The sequence below is a fragment of the Primulina eburnea genome, chromosome 2 (assembly GCF_022965805.1).
Source record: "Primulina eburnea isolate SZY01 chromosome 2, ASM2296580v1, whole genome shotgun sequence".
Classification (NCBI taxonomy): Eukaryota; Viridiplantae; Streptophyta; class Magnoliopsida; order Lamiales; family Gesneriaceae; genus Primulina; species Primulina eburnea.
The window spans coordinates 2,109,948-2,128,576 of NC_133102.1; the positions used below are offsets into that span (position 1 = coordinate 2,109,948).

Here is an 18,629-nt window from a genome sequence, read left to right on the forward strand (position 1 = left end):
AAAATTTCGTTCGCCCCACAAAAACAGTCAAAGATTGAACAGTTTGATTTATTATTCCTCGAATACGGTTTTTGTTGTTGTTCGAATATTGTTGAGCCTGAGAGCACTCGACAGCAGCATTAAATCTTCAATCTTGAGACATAGGCTCCTGTGCAGCATAGATCTTTCATTTGAGCCGGTGATTGTTTACACAGACACGAACATTTAAAATTTTTTCACACAAATTAACTTCAAATCTTCACGTACAACAATTAACTCACCATCATAATCGTCACAAGCACTACAAGAAATTTTACATTTCGCGACGTTGAGCAACATAGCAAAATGTAAGGAAAACACGTCGCCGAATATTTGGCGACGCCAAAACGCGTCGCTGAGTTGCGTCACAAAATGTTCGTAGGCAAATGTCAATCGGGCCTTTGGCGACGCAGAAAGTAAAACGCCACTAATAGTATACGCATTTCGCGACACTGATCCTACACGTCGCGAAAAAGTATTATCATGTGGCGACGCCGTTCTTGCGTCGCGAAATGTATTTTTTAATTCAATTTTCCTATATTATTGTAATTATTTGGCGACGAAAAAAAACTCATCACCAAAGATATTAGACATTTGGCGACGCCTTTAGCGTTACCGATTTTTCTATTTTTTATTCATCCAGTGAAAACATTGTCAAAATGTGTCATTAATATTATATTTGTCTATTAAATATGAATACCAAATAAAATAATTATATATAACAAAATTTAATAGACGTGCAATTTTACTATTGAACAATCAAATATTTTTAAAAAAGAAATACAAACTAATCTAATAATGTCCAAAAACAAACTTACTCAAATACTAATTACATAATGTTGCAAAATTAAAAATACTAATTACATAATGTTGCAAAATTAAAAACACTACATAGTCGTTGTTGCAAAATAAATAAAAATAACTACATAGTCGTTGTTGGAGGCGAGGGAAGTGATGGAGGAGATCAAGTGGAAGAGCTTGTCGATGGAGGCTGAAAAGAGAAACCAGGAATGACCTGTTGCAAGTGTTGCAATAATGCATCAAATTTTTGTTGTTGCTCACCTATAGTCTGTTGCTGCTCACCTATAGTCTGCTTTTGCTCATCGATCATTTGTTGCAGAGCCATAATTTTTTCACCATCATCATTATGCTTTGAGCTGATGTTTGTGGCCCTAGGACCACCCACTATGGATAGTTTAGGTAATGGACCTAAACCCTTGACGTAGCGAGACCGTGAGCCTAAGACTTGGGTCATGATATTGACATCTTTGGGCTTATTCACATTATCAATAGTAGAGAGAGACACTTCACCCTCTGGTTGAGTCGATCGAACTTCCACCATTTCAGCCTTAAAAGAAATTAAATTATTAGTATTTAAAAAAATCATTGTTACTAAAAATATAAAGGAATAAAAGAAAATATTCTCTAAAACTAAATAATAAAGTATTTAATGGATTTCAATCCATTATTTTCTCTAACCCAAGCAAAGAAGCTTGAACGTGCCAAAAAATTCAAAAACATAAAATAAACAAACTATAAACAAAAAAAAATTCATGCTCTGTCGGTGGATGTTCATACTGCTCACCATGGTAGTCCCACACTTTGTATGATTGTTGTATCCCATATTTTATTAGGTGTATCTCTACTAAGCGCAATGGCTGATACAGATGATTCAAACAAGTATTACATGGGCATCTTATTTCCCCCTCTTCATTGACGTACTCGATAGCTCGTGTGACAAATGTTCGAACACCATTTTTATATTCGAGAGAGATTCTGTTCGTCACACTCATCCAACTTTTGTCAATCGTCATTTTGAAAAACTGGAGTCAACAAATATATACATTAAGTTTCATTCAAAGACATGAAAATCAACAAGATTCCATACATTACTGTCTATCTCATTATTACTAAATAAAGAACAAATTATTAACTTCTAACAAATGATTCACGAACATTTTAAAAAAACTACTAACAAAATTATCGACAAAACAAATAAAACAATGGAAAAAGATGTTGTAGTCATGTCTTACACACATGAGAAATATATTGTAGTTCAATATATAATACAAAGGCCACATAGAAATTAAGCAACAAAATGCCGTTAATTGAAATTCTTGCACAATGAACAATTAGGAACAACAAATTAAGAAAATTGATCAAAGAACAAGCTTCTACAAAAAATGACCTCGAACTTACAAATTCTAAGCTCAAGAAACTGACGGAGCAAATTCAAATACTGGAAGAGAAATTGCAAACTGCACTCAATGAAAATGTAAAGCGAAAAGTGAAGCAGAAAGAGGATGAGAAGCTCTGGAAAGGACTGGACTCTAAGTTCTATTTGACAAAAACGCTGTGCGAACAACTCGATGGAACATTGCAGCAATTAACAATATGGACCGATAATCATCCTTCCGAAACGAGGCGTTTCGTATCCATTCGCCATCCTTACAAAGAAGGCCCAATATTTTTCAGTAAAATGGTTTAATATTTGAAATAGAAAGTGCGTAGTTATATAGTCAATCGAAATGTTCAAAAATTGACAATCAAAGATTGGGTAACTAAAATTATGCAGCTTTATTCACCTCAACAGATTCGATGTCGATGAAATCCGGCCCTGCCTCTTATGATTAACAACAGCTCTCTGAAAATCTTTCACTTGAAGCCACTTCCCGATAGAAGAAAATAACGATCACGATGATTGAGGATTCTATGAGGCGGGAGAGATTTGGGGATAGAAGAGAAGAACGATCACGTTGATTTGCGGATTCTACAAAGGCGTTAGAGATTTTGGGGATTCTACCAGGCGGGGGAAAATGAGGGAGAAATAGTGGGAGAAAGAAAACACTTATAATAAATAATACAAACATAATAAAAAAATTATACTTTTGTATATAAATAACTAAATATATATATATATATATATATATATATATATATATATCTATATCTATATCTATATATATATATATATATATATATATATATATATATATATATATATATATATATATAATACGTATAAAAAATAAGTTATAAAATAATAATTTTGCGATACAAAAACTGAATTTTAATATTTGAGATAAACAAAACGTGTAATATTTAACATACTTTTACATATTTTAAACGGAAGAAAATATGAAATTCTAGGAAATTTAGAATTAAATCATGCCTTCAAAGTTTTATTTAGCGAGTATGTCTCTTGTGAGACGGTCTCCCGAATTTTTATCTATAAGACATGTCAACTTTACCGATATTCACAATGAAAAATAATAGCATAAAAAATAATATTTTTTCATTTATGACCCAATTAATTGAGAGACCTGTCTCACAAAATACAACTCGTCAGACCGTATCACACAATTTTTTGTCATATTTAGCTTGAGTTTCACCTGGTGAGAAAAAAATAAATATTAAATTAACCAAAATATCAACGTTTTAAAATACCCAACATACCTCTATCACATAAATTATTCTAATTTACGAAGAAATTAAAAAATAATTACACAATTAAATAACCAAAAGAAGCCTATTCAAAAACGAATTATAAATCTTTAAAAAAAAAACGAATTATAAATAATTTTATAATAAAATAACCAACATAACATTTAATCATGAATTAATTTCGATTTAAATCTGGATGTGCTAAAAATATTTGCATGCCTTATTAAATTCTTATTTTTACTCTTCAAGTTGGAACATATGGTTTCATAATTTGAGAATGGGTGAGTCTCATGTGAGACCGTCTCACGAGTCATAATCCGTGAGACGGGTCAATCCGACTCATATTCACAATAAAAAGTAATACTCTTAGCATAAAAAGTAATACTTTTTCATGGGTGACCCAAATAAGAGATCCGTCTCACAAATACGACCCGTGAGACCGTCTCACACAAGTTTTTGCCTTTGAGAATTCAACCAAAGTCTCGTATTGGAAGAGTTAATAATATAGAAAAATATATTTAATGATGTATCCAAAATAAAAAAAAAAAAACCCGGTTGTCGGTTAGATTCAGTTCTGTTACTTATTTTTTCGATTTGAATTCTGATTTTAACAAAAGTTTGAACACCCCTATCATGAGACACACTTAAAACTTAATGGAATATGGGAAAATATATTAAGTTCAGATGTTAATATGAGATGTGTAATGAACTGAATGGAGTTGAATACAATGAAACAATTAATGGATCGAATTCGGATTGTAATACATATAATCAGGCTCGAGCTCGATTCAAAGTTCGAAAAATTGTAAAATGTTTTGCTCGCGAGCTATTCGAATAATTAAATGCTTGAAATTTATTTATTTAATAAATATTAATAAGATATCAAAGCTCGCGATCGGCTCGAGAACTATATATAGACCAAAATAATTTGAGCTTAAGTTAAAATGAATTCAAATTAAATATTTTCTGAGTCGGTCCAAAAAGCTCACGAGTAACTCAGCTCGTTTACATTCCTTGATATTGAAAAATAAAAGCTATTCGGCGACGCACAAATGCCAATGAGTCGCGTAGCAAAAAAGACTCTCCACGCATTAGCGACGTTTGAGTATACAATGCGTCGTGAAATGTACCAATGAAATAACTTTTCATCAAAAAAATTTGGCAACGCTTGCTACGCGTCGTGAAAAGAGTTACCAATACGCGTCGTGAAAAGATTTACCAATTTTGCGACGCTCTAGGATTATCTTTCTGCGACGTTTAACTGAGTCATGTCGCCAAAGGACCTAGAATGTTGGTGGGAAAATTTCCCGCCACGTATCAGCGACGTTCAGTGTGTTCTATATCGTTAAATGCTTACATTTCGTGACACGTTAGCTTTGTTTCGTCGCCAAATAACCCAAAATAAAGGGGGGAAAATAAACGCACATGATTCGCTATTTCAGCGACGCTGAGCACATTATGCGTCGCCAAATGGTGCCATAAGACGACGTTCAACGTTCGGTGCGTCGCGATAGGTCATAAGAGATCTACTCAATTTTAATTTTTAATTATGTACTACGTAACTTTTCCATGCATGTGGTTACATTATATGACATGATATGATTGTTATTTAGTGTAAAAGATGACGTTAAATATCCTTATTTATCTTATGCTTGTTTAGTTTTTACAATAAATGAAGTTTAAAAAAATTGTATTATCTATCACATCCCACGAGTTAAACGTATATTTCATGGTATGTTGAGAAATTAGAATTATTTTTAATATGAAGCATAACCCTTTTAATCAGTGTTACTTTTAGCAAAAACTTGTGTGAGACAGTCTCACGGGTCGTATTTGTGAGACAGATCTCTTATTTGGGTCATCCATGAAAAGTATTATTTTTTATGCTAAGTGTACTATTTTTTATTGAGAATATGGGTAGGGTTGACCCGTCTCACAGATTAAGATCCGTGAGACGGTTTCACATGAGACTCACTCGTTACTTTTTACATTGATTATCGTGATTATAAGCATCTCTGAGAAGGTCAAGTAAAATCTTCTTTAGTTTCAATTTAATGTGCGTACAAATAAAATAAAATACTCCTTCCAATATGGCAAAACGACGTCATGTTGGTTTGTTATTGTAGTTTCGTCGACGATGGTTTCAAGTTTACAGTCTTTGTACTTGGAGGCTGCTTCTATTCTAAATTGGGAGAACTTCTCTCATGTAGGAAAACCATTGGATTTGAATGAATTTGGAGAAGTTCAATCTTCCATAAAATTATTTATAATTCTCGAGAATTTCATTCTGGTTAGTAATATTGTGACGAGTGTATATATATATATATATATATATATATATATATATATATATGAATTAAGAGTAAAGTATTTTTTCAAAAAGAAAAAAATAGTGATAGGCTAAGCCTACATGATTGAGAGTAGTAGAGTGATGAGTGACCTTCTGAAAAATTTTTGTGCGTCAAAACTGCCAACGTTGCATCATTTGATCTGGTTGGTTAGATGAGCCGTAAAAGAGTGACGACAGATATTAACGGATTATCTTTTATCTACTATGAACATGTTCAGCAGTAGGAAAAATTATAAAATTGATATCTACGATATATGAAACAGTATCAACATATAGATAAGAATTTCTCCAAACTCGTGAGCTTAACAATCGGCGTACTCTAAATTGCCACAATATAAAAAAATTCCACCTCAGTTAGTAATTATAATTTTTGGACTAATAATAAACTATTAATCTCAACAAACAGACATAAAGCGCGTATATGTCTCTGCACCCTTTAGTTTTTTATCAAACAATGAAGAAAGTTGGTCAAATTTTTTTTTTCAAAAAACAAATTTAAAAAGGAGGCGACAAAAAATAAAAATTAAAAAATCATTCAATATCTGTCTTTTTACCAAGGTTCTAAAAGGCGTGAAGCGCCCCGAAGCGCGGATGTCGAGCTCCAAGCTTTTCAAGCTTAAGCGAGATTAGCACAGGCTTAAGCGTGAAAAAGCGTTTTTTATATTCAGTGTAATTGTAATTATCTCAAACCAATAATTAGATAAAATAATACATAAATATGATAAATTTTATGTCTGATGCATTAATTCTCATATTTATAAAATCATAAAATATCAAAATTACAATCTTAATTTGTTTTTGCAACTAAAACACATTAAAAATGTTAAATATTTGTCAAATCATTATCAGACATGCTTAATCATAATTAAAATTAAAAAATAAACATCTAAATTATAAACCTAATTTATTATTTTAAAATAAAAAAACATACCTTCAAAATAAAAAAATTAATAGATGCGATCAATTGTAGTTAAGCACGCTTAATCAAACACCTTAATTATGCTTAATTCGGTCAAACTACAGTTTGACCGTTTTTTTTCCGCTTTCTCCGAAGCGGGCGTTTTCGCCAAGCTTCAAGCTTAAACGAGCTTTTTAGAACACTGCTTTTTACTCATGGGCTTGTCTTTTCATGTTTGTTTGATATAGTTATTTAGAATAAATAATAATTTCTAGGCAAAAAAATTAATAGGAATAAATAATAATCCCATTATAGAGAAAAATTCTTTCCCATATGTGGCGGGTCCTTTCTCGGTCCGATTATTTAATCAACATTCTACTTTTTTTTCATATAATAATTATTAAAAAAAATCACGAATAAATCTCGTCGAGTTCACAAAGCTCTTATGAATCAAATAAAAATAATCAGGAAATCAACAGCAGGCGTGCACTATCGGTTTCGCATTCACATTAAATCAAAGACAAAAACTTGTGTGAAACGGTCTCATGGGTCGTATTTATGAGACGTATATCTTATTTGGGTCATTTATGAAAAATATTACATTTTATGCTAAAAATATTACTATTTATTGTGAATATCGGTAGGGTTGACCCGTCTCACGGATTACTCTAAGTCAAATTATGGTGTCTTGATATTAAGGTGTTCACTAATTATTCTTCATAATCACATACAAATCAACTTTGGAAGCTCCAACATTCGACATATTGTATGGTTGTAGTTCGTTCCAAGTCTCGAATCTTTTAGGTTGTATATGGATGGAATGATTTGAGTGGATTCTATGTCAAATTCATATATCAGATTCATTGTATTTGTTTAGCTCAAAATTAAAATCAAGGATTGAAATCTCTTTTGTTTCTTTAATTAAACTTTATTGTTTCAAATTTAGATTAACTCTCCAAACTAATCATTTTGAAATCGTCCGACAAGTTCAAATCCATCAATTCAAACATAACTTTACGGATTGTAGTATGAAATGAGATCATTTGTTTTATATAATAAATATTTCGGATATAATGTAAAGTACATGAGTATGGTCTATGCAATGCTTAATGTTTTATCTTATTTATTTTTCTCCGCAATAGTTATTTTTAAAAAAAGTCTCAATGCAACATTGCACTTGATCATACATGCGATTTAAAAAGATTTACTTTTTTTGTTATTACCAATTACAATTTTTGTACATTATAGTGAATTTTAACCATTACAAATAAAAAATGTTAGAATATGGAATGGTAGATGTACTTGATAAATGTAGTGAAAAAGGGTGGAAATACATAAGGGTACTTTATTTTAACCTCGGTCAATATTTTTTTAAGAAAATGAGCTCTTCAAATATATTTCGAATACATTTGAGAATGTCATTTTATTAAAAAAAAGAGTTTACCGAGGTTATTTAACCAATTTTCTCGAAATACATACACACACAAAAGAAGCCCTCGATCATTTCAAAATAAAATTGGACCCTATAATTGATTGTTTATACACCCACAAAAAGCGAACTGTCCAATAAAGTACATTATTTTTTATGAAATCCCACTATAAAAGAAGCCTTTATTTTGGACCCAAAATGGCCATTTATTCACACTCTCGTCCTAGCCTGAAAGGGGGGAACCAAAAACAAAACATTAGCACTCTATGAAACGTTAGCTAGTTAGTCATGATTTCATAATCAGATCGATGATCAAACTGATTTATGTTATAAAAACAGTTCAATCAATCGAACCGCACTCTATGAAACGTTAGCTAGTTAGTCATGATTTCATAATCAGATCGATGATCAAACTGATTTATGTTATAAAAACAGTTCAATCAATCGAACCGTTCAACTTGGCGGTCGGAATAACAAATTATTGTATTATATAAAATAATAATATAATATAGTAAATAATATATTATATACATATAAATAATAAAAAAATACATATATATCCAAATTTAAAATCAAAACAATATACATATAATCAAATATAATATGCATATAAATAATAAAAAAAAAATATTTTTAAAATTTTAAAATCAAAACAACATACATATAATCATGTATACAATTTAAAAGATAAATTTTAAAAATAAATATAAGAAAATAATTAAATTTTAAAAAAATCAATGTTTTTTAAAAAAATGTTGAATCATCGTGCCGTTTTTTAACCGGAGGACTATCGGTCATATAGGTTCTTGATCGATTTGACCATTGAAATGGTTTATAGAGTAGGTTCGGACCAGAGCAGTTGTCGATTCCCGATCGAACTGACCGATCTGATTTGATTTTAAAAACACCGTGTCCAAGAGCCTTATTGTAACATATGACGAGGTCGCAAAAATGAACAAGCTAAAGAAAAACATTGTCGAAATTCCGAGTGTATATAGAATCCATACAAGTCTTGAGACGGTTAGCCATAGATTTAGCAACAATTCTGATGATCATCACATTATATGAGCTAATGAGGCGGAAATCAACATCTAACCAGTAAAATTTGTAATACGTGTTTTATTGTACAACAAATTCCTTGGTAGAAGAATAGAATTCAGGGACTTCACAACAACAATATTGAACGGGTTACTGCTAGCTTTTCAGGGTGTTTTTTCTCTGATCCTCGATTATTTTGATACACTTTTTACTACTCACTATCCTGCAGCAGATTGTGTGGCTCGGGCAGTTGCTGGAATCGAATGTAAGATCCTGGCTCTTGTCCTGTGTGTGACTATTTGGATCCTCCGTATATAATTCGCAGGATGCTTTGTTTGATATGAGTCCTTGGAAATCACCAGGACCCGATGGGTTTTATGCTGGTTTTTTTCAGGAAAATTAGGGAGTGGTGGGTGAATTATTTTATTTCTGTAAGAATTATTTTATTTCATAATAATATTTTTCGTTCATTTTTTATTAATTATAAATTCGATCTATTTCAAAAAAAAAATTCTGTAAAAATTTATTTTCAAAAAATATGTGCCGACAGAAGTGTCTCACAACACTATCCATTGTTTCAAAAAAATCAAAGAACGGTTTATTTCAGAGTTGCTCCGGTCCAACTCATTCCGGCTTATTAAACATCAAAACCGGTAATCTACATTATATCTCACTTCGCTCCATGTTCTCGCTGGCGAAAAAAAAATTCGGGAGTCGAAAAATATAACAAATCGTCGCCATCGGTACTTCGGTCGACGTTCGCCGCCGCCGTTTGGCAGACGATCGCGAATTTTGTGAGTACAAATATTATCATAGTTTTTATTTTCATTTTTGAAGTAGTATGTACTCGGCAATTATTCGTTTCTTGTTCGCTGGGTTTCGGAGCCTAAACAATACGGTTTCAGCATCCTATGGATGATTTATTGTATATGGGTAATATGACAACGAATTTAAGTATTCTTTGTGAAATTAAGGTGTTTTGACTTGAATCGCAGTTTTAGGGTCATTCGAAGAATTTGGGAAAACGAGTGCGGAGGGTTGGAAATAGTACATGGCTTGGATAGCAGTATTTTTTTTTTATTATTAAGGGGTGGGAAATTGTAGGCATAGAACCCATGACCTCTCCCAAATATGGTAGAAGTTATATCACTTCGACCAAGAGGTTAGTGGCTTGGATGGTTTTTTGAATCACACAGAGGTGGCATTCATAGAGGGATTTGCGAAACATCTTTGACTATTTTCTTTTGGGGAAGTTGTGTCTGATCTAAAGTTACTTACAAATTCGAGACTGGGGAGTATGGTTGGGGTACAAGGAGGATAATGTGTATACTTTGCGTGATAACTATCATACGAAAAATAACAATATTCGAAGCCTTGGTCATTTCAATTTTGTTACTTAACCAAAGTATGATATGTGAACAAAGCCAGTATAATAAATAAATTTTATTTATCTTTTCTGCAGCTCTGGTTGATTTTTTCATTAATCATTGTCCATTTTTACAGGAGAACTTTTTAAGTCTCAAAATCTTATCACACACATAGAAGCCGCCCCTTGGGACCACTGTCCATGGCAGAGCAACCCACCGTTGGAACCAGCGACCGCATCAAGCTGAACGTGGGCGGCAAGCTCTTCGAGACCACTGTCTCAACCATAAGATCCGGCGGCCCAGACTCTTTGTTATTCGCACTATCGAACCGGTCAATCAACGAAGAGATTTTTATAGACCGTGACCCAGAGATATTTTCGGTCTTACTGTCCCTCCTCCGGTCTAACTATCTCCCTTCCACTGCCAAACACTTCTCCAACCAGGAGCTAATCGACGAGGCACTTTACTATGGCATCGAGTCTCAACTCAAGTCCGCACTCGCACCCAGTCAACTCAACGGCATCGACGCCTCTTTGGTCAACACCGTTAGGCCCTCTTCCGAAGCTGTTGTTTCAGACTTTAACGCTAACGACTCTGATGGATCACTTTGGGTCGCTCATGGCGGGCAGATATCGGTTTACGATTGGAATCTGAGCCACACCGCTACTGTTCGGACACATTTAGACTACATCACCTCGGTGAAGCGGGTCCGACCCGAGATTGCTGCTGTCTGTTCCTTATCTGGATGGGGTTTACATCTCTACAATATGGCGAATGGCAGCCGAGTCGATTCGTTCGAGTGGGTCGACCCGACCGATGTCAGGATATACAAGGCTCGAGTCCACGCAATTGCTGACTCGGAGGATTCAATCTACGCCTCCTATGAGTGCCAGCACGGAGAGAATTGTGTTCTGAGGATAGATAAATCAGCTATGAAAATTTCCTCCGAGATTGGGAGAATGATGGGAAATTCAGCAAAAAACATGGTTCCAAGAAAGCTTGCATTTTTATCAGAGATGGGAATTTTGGTCGGGAGCTCTGTTACCTCAGGCGCATTTGGTTACTCGGGTTATATCAGGATATGGGACCCGAGGACCCGAGAGGTGGTTTGGGAGACAAATGAACCAGGGTCAGGTCGAAGCAGCAGATTTGGTGACTCGTTCGCTGATGTGGCTGTAGATTATGATAGGCTGTCACTGTTCAAACTCTGCTCGAAATCCGGTGATCTTGGAGTAGCAGATTTACGCAAATTAAGCGATGATCCATGGGTTTATTTGAAAGAGAAGAACCTGAGTATGCGTAATGTAGGAGGAAATGGTAGTGGAAATTTTGTGATCTGTTGTTATAGGAAGCAAGCTTTTGTAGGGAGAGAGGGGGAGCTGGAGGTGTGGTCAAGAACGGTGGCGGATGAAGATGAAGGAACTACCAGTGAAGAGTCGTATAGAAGGAATTATGTGGATAAAGCAGAGGACTCCGAAAGAGGGATCATAAAGAAAATCGAGGGTGGCGGCGATAGGCTTTTCGTGACTCGAGAAAATGTCGAGGGGATTGAGGTTTGGCAAAGTTCTTACAACTCTGGTGTCGTCTCAGTTATTTGATTATGATCATTTACTCCAATTGTGTGGAGGTGTAGTTTACAGCGGATAGAGCTCCTCTCGGTTACATTTGTGTTTCTTGCATGGTATTGGACTTCCTTTCTGGTGTTGGTTCCTCCGCAGAAAAAGGTAGGAGTTTGCTGAGACCCAAGATGTGCGACTCTCTGGTTTTGTGATTGAAATTAGAAAAGAAAAGGAAGGAAATTGATACCAGTCCTTGGCCCATTTGAAGAACTGAACTGGTTCTCGTGTATTCCTTTATTCTAATCAATAATACACGAATAAGAGGGAGTGTTATCTGCGGTGGGCGGGCGCGAATTGTTGATCATACTCCAAACTTAATTTTTTGTATCTAATTAATTGTTAAGATTATAATAAATTTTCCAATTATTTCTACAAATTTGATTATATTTTCTTTATTTGGTTTGCAGACAAATGATATATTGTATACCTAACATGTTGAAATAATAGTATACTTTATTTAAATATTAGCTAGAAAAGTTATAACGTATTTGATTTTTTTTGCTATACATTTTAAATGATATAATATATATATATATATATTTCTACATATTTCGTCAAAATAAATCTTGACCAAAATTTTATGTTCACCAAGTAATATTTGGATTTACTTTAATAACATTAAAAGTTAAAATAAAGTAATATTTTTTTACTTATTTTATATTTTATTATTAGCATATGATAAAAAAAGTGATGACAATGTTAAAAATAATTTTTTTGTTGTTGCCATACAAAAGTGTAGCATTTTTTTTAGATAAATCAAAATTTTGTAAAAAAAGAAAAAAGAAAAGTAAATTTAAGAACAATTTTATCTGACTTAAATTAAATATATAGGATGAAGTATTATTAATATTTTTGATTTCCGACTTATGGTTGTGTTCAAACTTTAGCATGTATTTTTAACTTTGACTTTTATTTTACAAATATTTTTTACCTTTCTTTTGTTTCTCACCACCTCTTGCTAGAGAAGCCAACAGACGATATAGCGTTTGATTGCAAAAGATTTTTTGAAAAACACATATTTAAGTTGCTTTTAGAAATAATTTTTTACTTTTGAATTCTGCTCCTATTTGTATTTTTTTAAAAAAAAAATTTAAAAAAAAATCAACATTTATCCGAACGCCAAAACTACTTATATTTTTTAGTAGATCTCTTGTGAGACGGTCTCACGAATCTTTATCTATGAGACGAGTCAATCTTACTGATATTCACAATAAAAAGTAATATTCTTAGCATAAAAGTAATATTTTTTCATGGATGACCCAAATAAGAGATCCGTCTCACAAAATACGACCTGTGGGACCATCTACAAAAGTTTTTGTCTATATTTTTTTAAATAAAATATTTTAAAAATTTGGACTTATTTTAGTATTTTTTTAAAATATAATCAAATATTATATGTTAGTATCATATTTTTAATGTTTTATGTCGAAAAAACACAGAGACCCAAAAAAATGTAAAAATATATATTTTTGGATTTAAAAATACAAACACATATAATTTTTTTTGATAAAGACCGAACTTAAACTAAAGTTTGAGAATTTTAAAACAAATTTATCAAATGTCCTCTCACAATATTATATTATTACCAATGATAAAAATAAGGGACCGGTTTATTTTCGAGTTACTTCGGTCCAACACATTCAAACTTATTAAACACCAAATCCGGTAATCTACATTTTCACTTCGCTTCATGTTCTCTCTTACTCGCGGGGAAAAAATTCTGCCGTAAAAAATTTCACATATCATCGCCATCGATGCTTCAATCGACGTTCGCCGCCGCCGCGTCTCAGACGATCGTGACGTCCGTGAGTGCTTAAATTTATCATATACATTTTGGATTTTTTTAAAGCATTATACTTGGCAATTATTCGTTTCTTGTCCGCTGGGTTTCGGAGCTTAAAGAATACGGTTCCGAAAACCTTTTGGATGAGTTATTGTATATGGGTAATCTGATAACGAATATAAGCATTCTTTGTGAAATTTTAGGTGTTCTGACTCGAATCGCAGTTTTAGGGTTTGGAGTAAACGCTGGAATTTGTATTGCGTTCGAAGAATTTGGAAAAACAAGTGCGGAGGATTGGGTTGACAGGTTTTCCAATACAGGGCTTGGATAGTTTTTGGAATCATATAGAGGTGGCATTTCATAGAGGGATTTGCGAGACATCTTTGATATTTTCTTTTGGGGAAGTTGGTACTGATCTGAAATTACTGTCAAATTCGAGACTGGGGAGTAGGGTTGGGGTACAAGGAGGATAATGTGTATACTTTGCGTGGTTCAAAAGTGGTCGCGGAGAGTTGCTACCATGTTGCCATGGCTAGTGATACCTCTCATTGGGTTATGGGGTTTGTCGCAGCTCTTGCCACCTGCTTTCCGTTTTGAAATCACATCGCCCAGGCTTGCTTGTCTGTTCGTGCTGTTAGTAACTTTGTTCTGGTATGAAGTTCTGATGCCTCAGTTGTCAGCATGGCGGGTCAGGAGGAATGCCTTTTTTAGGGAGAGGAAGAGGCTTGAGGCTATCCAAATGCATAAGTTGAGAAAGACAGCCACACGGAGGTGCAGGAATTGTCTTACTCCATACAGGGATCAAAATCCAGGTGGGGGCAAGTTTATGTGCTCTTACTGTGGCCATATTTCCAAGAGGCCAGTTCTGGATCTTCCTGTGCCTCCGGGGATGGGTAAGTCAGGGATATTATATGATTTGGTTGGGAAAGGTGGAAAGATACTGAATGGGAAGACTTGGTCAGGTGATGGTCTGATGTGTGGCCAGGACTGGTTGGAGGATGGCAGCTTGGTTGGCGCACCTTTTCCTGGAAATTCGAGTTATTGGAAGAAGAATGGTTGTGGGTTTCATTGCGAGGATGACCATTGTTTGGCAGAGAAGTCTTATTCTCGCCTTTTTGTTTTTATTTGCAAATCGGTTGCATCATTTTTCTTCACTATAATGTGGCGTTGGAGAAAGATTTTCGGGGTTAGTTCTGCTGCGGATGATGGTTCAACTGATGCACGATACACAGGGATGCTGGATACTCGAAGCGAGAATGAAGCGAATGGCCTGGAAAGTAGAGGAGAGAAAGCTCGCAGAAAAGCTGAGGAGAAGAGGCAAGCTAAATTAGAAAAGGAGCTTATGGAAGAGGAGGAAAGAAAACAGAGAGAAGAGGTTTCTAGGTTGGTTGAAGAGCAAAGGAGATTGCGTGATTCAAAACTGGAGACTGAGAAAGACTGTGGAAAAGGGTCCCCTCGGGCAAAGAAAAATGATGTTAAAAAAGAAGCTGAGAGGAAGCGTCAGGAAGGAAAAAAGGAAAGAGATAGAGGATCCAGTAAAAGCAATTCCGATGCGGAGGAGTTGGAAAAGAGATCGGCTAAGGAAAGTGAGCGAAACAAGAAGGAAGGTGATGGACGGGAACAACGTAGAAATTTACCTGAAAGTATGAAATCTCACAGCACACAAGCAGGGCATGGTTTTAGAAGTGCTACTGCAAGCAATCAATATAGATTGAATACAGGAACAAGATACTTGGATCGCATGAGAGGCAGTTTTTTATCTTCTTCCAGAGCATTCGCCGGAGGCAGTTTTTTTGGAAAGAGTGCTAATGCATCTGCTTTTTCAAGAGAGCAGAAATCTAACATATCAATAGATCATTCTCACACTTCTTTGTCTAAGAAAGAGACTGCAGATCGTGTATCTGGGAGATCAAATGTAAATGGAGATGATAAGACTGCCAGCCGCCCAGTATTACTTCTTATTTCATTTCTTATTTATTTTTCAATTTGGAGGCTCCGCCTTTTTCCAATTTTAAAGGAGTTATTAAGTTTATAAAGAAGAATATGGTTTTGTAGAAGATCTTGATTTCGCTAGTTGTGAATGATGATATCTCTAAATCCCTTATGGTGTATTAGAATATGTTTCTGTTGCAGTTGCCTAAGGCCCTAAACTAAAAATTGAGAAGGATTTTCAGAGAACTTTATTTATTATTTTTATATTGGTTAGGTAAATTCTAGACAATATGCTGGTATATTTAATCATGTCTTTCTCTTGTTCTATTACGTTGTCTTTACATTTTTTGCTGATGTTTTCACTGCAGGTGTTCATTGAATCTCAACCATTACCATGTACAGCGCCTAAAAAATCATGGCAACAATTATTTACCAGTTCATCCAATGTTTCTCTACCCTCTAATCCTAATGTCTTAAGCAAACCAAATGTGAAATGTTTGACAGAAGTTCAGAGCCCGCCTTATTCTGGCCAAACTACTGAACCACAATCATATGACAACCCTGTCACTTTTGGACTGTTATCACCAGTCGCTCTACATCCATGCCCTTTTGGATCAACGAGACATAGCACAGATCTTCCAATACCTTCTCCTGCCTTGTTTTCTAAGATAGGTGATGCTCCACATCCATTTTTGCCAGAGGAGTCGGAGATTTTTGAAGATCCTTGTTATGTTCCTGATCCCATATCCTTGCTAGGGCCTGTTTCTGAATCCCTTGAGAATTTTCAGATGGACCTTGGCATTGTGACAGATCTAGGATTGGATAAACCATGTGCTGTGAAGACAATAACTCCACCATCTGAAACTACCAAGCCATCACCCATTGAGTCCCCTTTGTCACGATCACGAGTTTCTGAGGAAAAGCGTGCTAGTTCTTTGGTTTCCCCTGGAGTTCCAAAGCCTAATGATTACTCAAATAATGCGAATGATAGTGGAACGTGGCAGATGTGGAAAAGCTCTCCTATTGTTCAGGATGGTCTAGGTTTGCTGGGTGGGCATGTCAACTGGTTTGTGAATTCGGAAATGAACGAGCCAAAGAAGGAAGATGTCAATTCAGTACCTCATAAGACAATAGCTTCACTATTTGAGAATGATGAGCAAGTCATTCCTGGCACTCATTCTTCTTCTGATGTTTTATTTGGCAACTATCAGAGTGGTGGAAAATATAATGATTCTTTGCCTGCTAGCATAGATGGTCCATGGTTACCAAAACCTTTATATGGACTGGATCCAAGTGGGAAGAATCATGTTTTGGTGAAATCTAAGGAAGAAGCTACTCAGAATACTCCCATCCATGGAGATTACGATGGCTGTGCCACTAAATTTGAGACGTCTACAAGTAATTTGTGGGCAAAGTAAGAACAGTAAACTAGATTCTATTTTAAACTTGTATCTCTTAGTTGTTACGGTGAAATAAGAACTTCTGAACATTCATATAGAATATGATCTGCTTTAATTGTGTTTTGCTGTATGACCATCTTCATCATCACGATTATGACAATGTCATTTTTGTTTGTATAGAGATTGCTCGTGCTGTTTAAACTTTAAAGTCATGTCCATGCAAATAATGAAATTAAGATGCATTGCAAAGTTTAGTTTCAGGGTTGTTGTCCACCATAAGCTCGTTTTTGTTTTAAGATGTCTGTTGTTGGTTCATTTTAAAATAAATTTCAGGAGTAACTAATTTAGTGCCATAACATAATTGTATTATATTTTCGAAAACCTCACTTTATCCTTGTCTATTTGTTTATTCACAAGCTCGTCTTGCCCATACTTCAATTTCTTTGAGTATGGGGGTTTTGATAACTGAGGGTCATCAAAAAAGGGAGATGTGTAAGATTTGAAATGGCTTGTTTAAGTTGGTGATGAATGTGCTGTGGTTAAAGACTGTAAACTTGATGGGTGATGACGGTGTTGCAAGTGGTGGTTAGTAACTTAGTGGCATGGGGCAAGGGGATTGAAGCTTTGATCGTGTGAGGAGAAACAGGGGCAATCGTGGAAGGGAAAGGCTTTTGTTTCACGAAGTGATAGTTTTTTATACTTGTTTATCTGGAGGGATATCTTCATGTTTGAAAATTGCTCATTTATTTGGGAGCAAACAGTGCACGAGTTTGTTCTTGCTTTCATGTCTACATTCCATTCGCAGTTGGTGGAGCAATGCATGACATGATAATCATGATTCATACATTGTTCCGCATTAGCTTATCACATATAGGTCATGAGTTGTTTTGTTTCCATGCTTTCGTTTGCCAAGCTCAGACAAGTTTCTCTATTCGATGAATTGCTTTCTATAGCTGTGATGCCTACATCTTGGTTTGTTTTGTGGTGCTGATCTTCTTGTGTTGTTTCCCTTGCAGAAAAGATTGGAGTTTGCAGGGTTCAACAGATGGTGCTGGAAGCCTTCCATCGAATAGACCCGCAAACATTGGGGGTCTATATTCCACTCCAGATGTACAATCTCTTTGGTCTTATGAGTGAAATTAAAAAAGAAAACAAAAAAAGGAGAAGAGAAGGAAATTGACATTACCGAAGATGAGTTTTGTAAACTGGACTTGTTATTGTATCTTCCTTCTCTTTTATCTATATATACAAAGGAGATTTAATTAGTTGACCACAGTTTACTTGAATTTTGCATTTTAGATTAGGTATATTGTTTGTGTCTCATGGTTCACAAGCATATTCGAATGGCATG

The 18,629-nt window shown here is 34.7% G+C and overlaps 2 protein-coding genes and 1 long non-coding RNA gene across 5 annotated transcripts; 2 read left to right on the forward strand and 1 right to left on the reverse strand.

Annotated features, from left to right (window-relative positions):
- Window positions 1-761: 761 nt before the first annotated feature.
- LOC140824465 (uncharacterized) lies at window positions 762-2,872 on the reverse strand. Its single transcript, XR_012116352.1, has 3 exons — window positions 2,604-2,872; window positions 1,604-1,841; window positions 762-1,366 (listed from the first exon to the last, which is right to left on the reverse strand). It is a non-coding gene; the product is annotated as an uncharacterized lncRNA (long non-coding RNA).
- A 6,963-nt stretch (window positions 2,873-9,835) lies between these two features.
- Window positions 9,836-12,569, forward strand: LOC140818206 (protein ENDOPLASMIC RETICULUM-ARRESTED PEN3). 2 transcript variants are annotated; one of them, XM_073178097.1, is made up of 2 exons: window positions 9,836-9,971; window positions 10,681-12,568. In XM_073178097.1, the coding sequence occupies exon 2, from the start codon at window positions 10,745-10,747 to the stop codon at window positions 12,140-12,142; it is 1,398 nt and encodes a 465-aa protein (XP_073034198.1). In that variant the 5' UTR covers window positions 9,836-9,971; window positions 10,681-10,744; the 3' UTR covers window positions 12,143-12,568. The 2 variants fall into 2 exon arrangements, with proteins under 2 accessions (XP_073034198.1, XP_073034204.1); XM_073178103.1 differs by having other exon boundaries at window positions 9,851-9,971; window positions 10,640-12,569.
- Window positions 12,570-13,831: 1,262 nt separating this feature from the next.
- Window positions 13,832-18,548, forward strand: LOC140818218 (uncharacterized). Of its 2 annotated transcripts, none has more exons than XM_073178115.1 (4): window positions 13,832-13,968; window positions 14,150-15,894; window positions 16,247-17,292; window positions 18,295-18,548. In XM_073178115.1, exons 2-4 carry the CDS (start codon window positions 14,419-14,421, stop codon window positions 18,413-18,415), a joined length of 2,643 nt encoding a protein of 880 aa, XP_073034216.1. In that variant the 5' UTR covers window positions 13,832-13,968; window positions 14,150-14,418; the 3' UTR covers window positions 18,416-18,548. The 2 variants fall into 2 exon arrangements, with proteins under 2 accessions (XP_073034216.1, XP_073034223.1); XM_073178122.1 differs by having other exon boundaries at window positions 14,171-15,894.
- The last annotated feature ends 81 nt before the right edge of the window (window positions 18,549-18,629 follow it).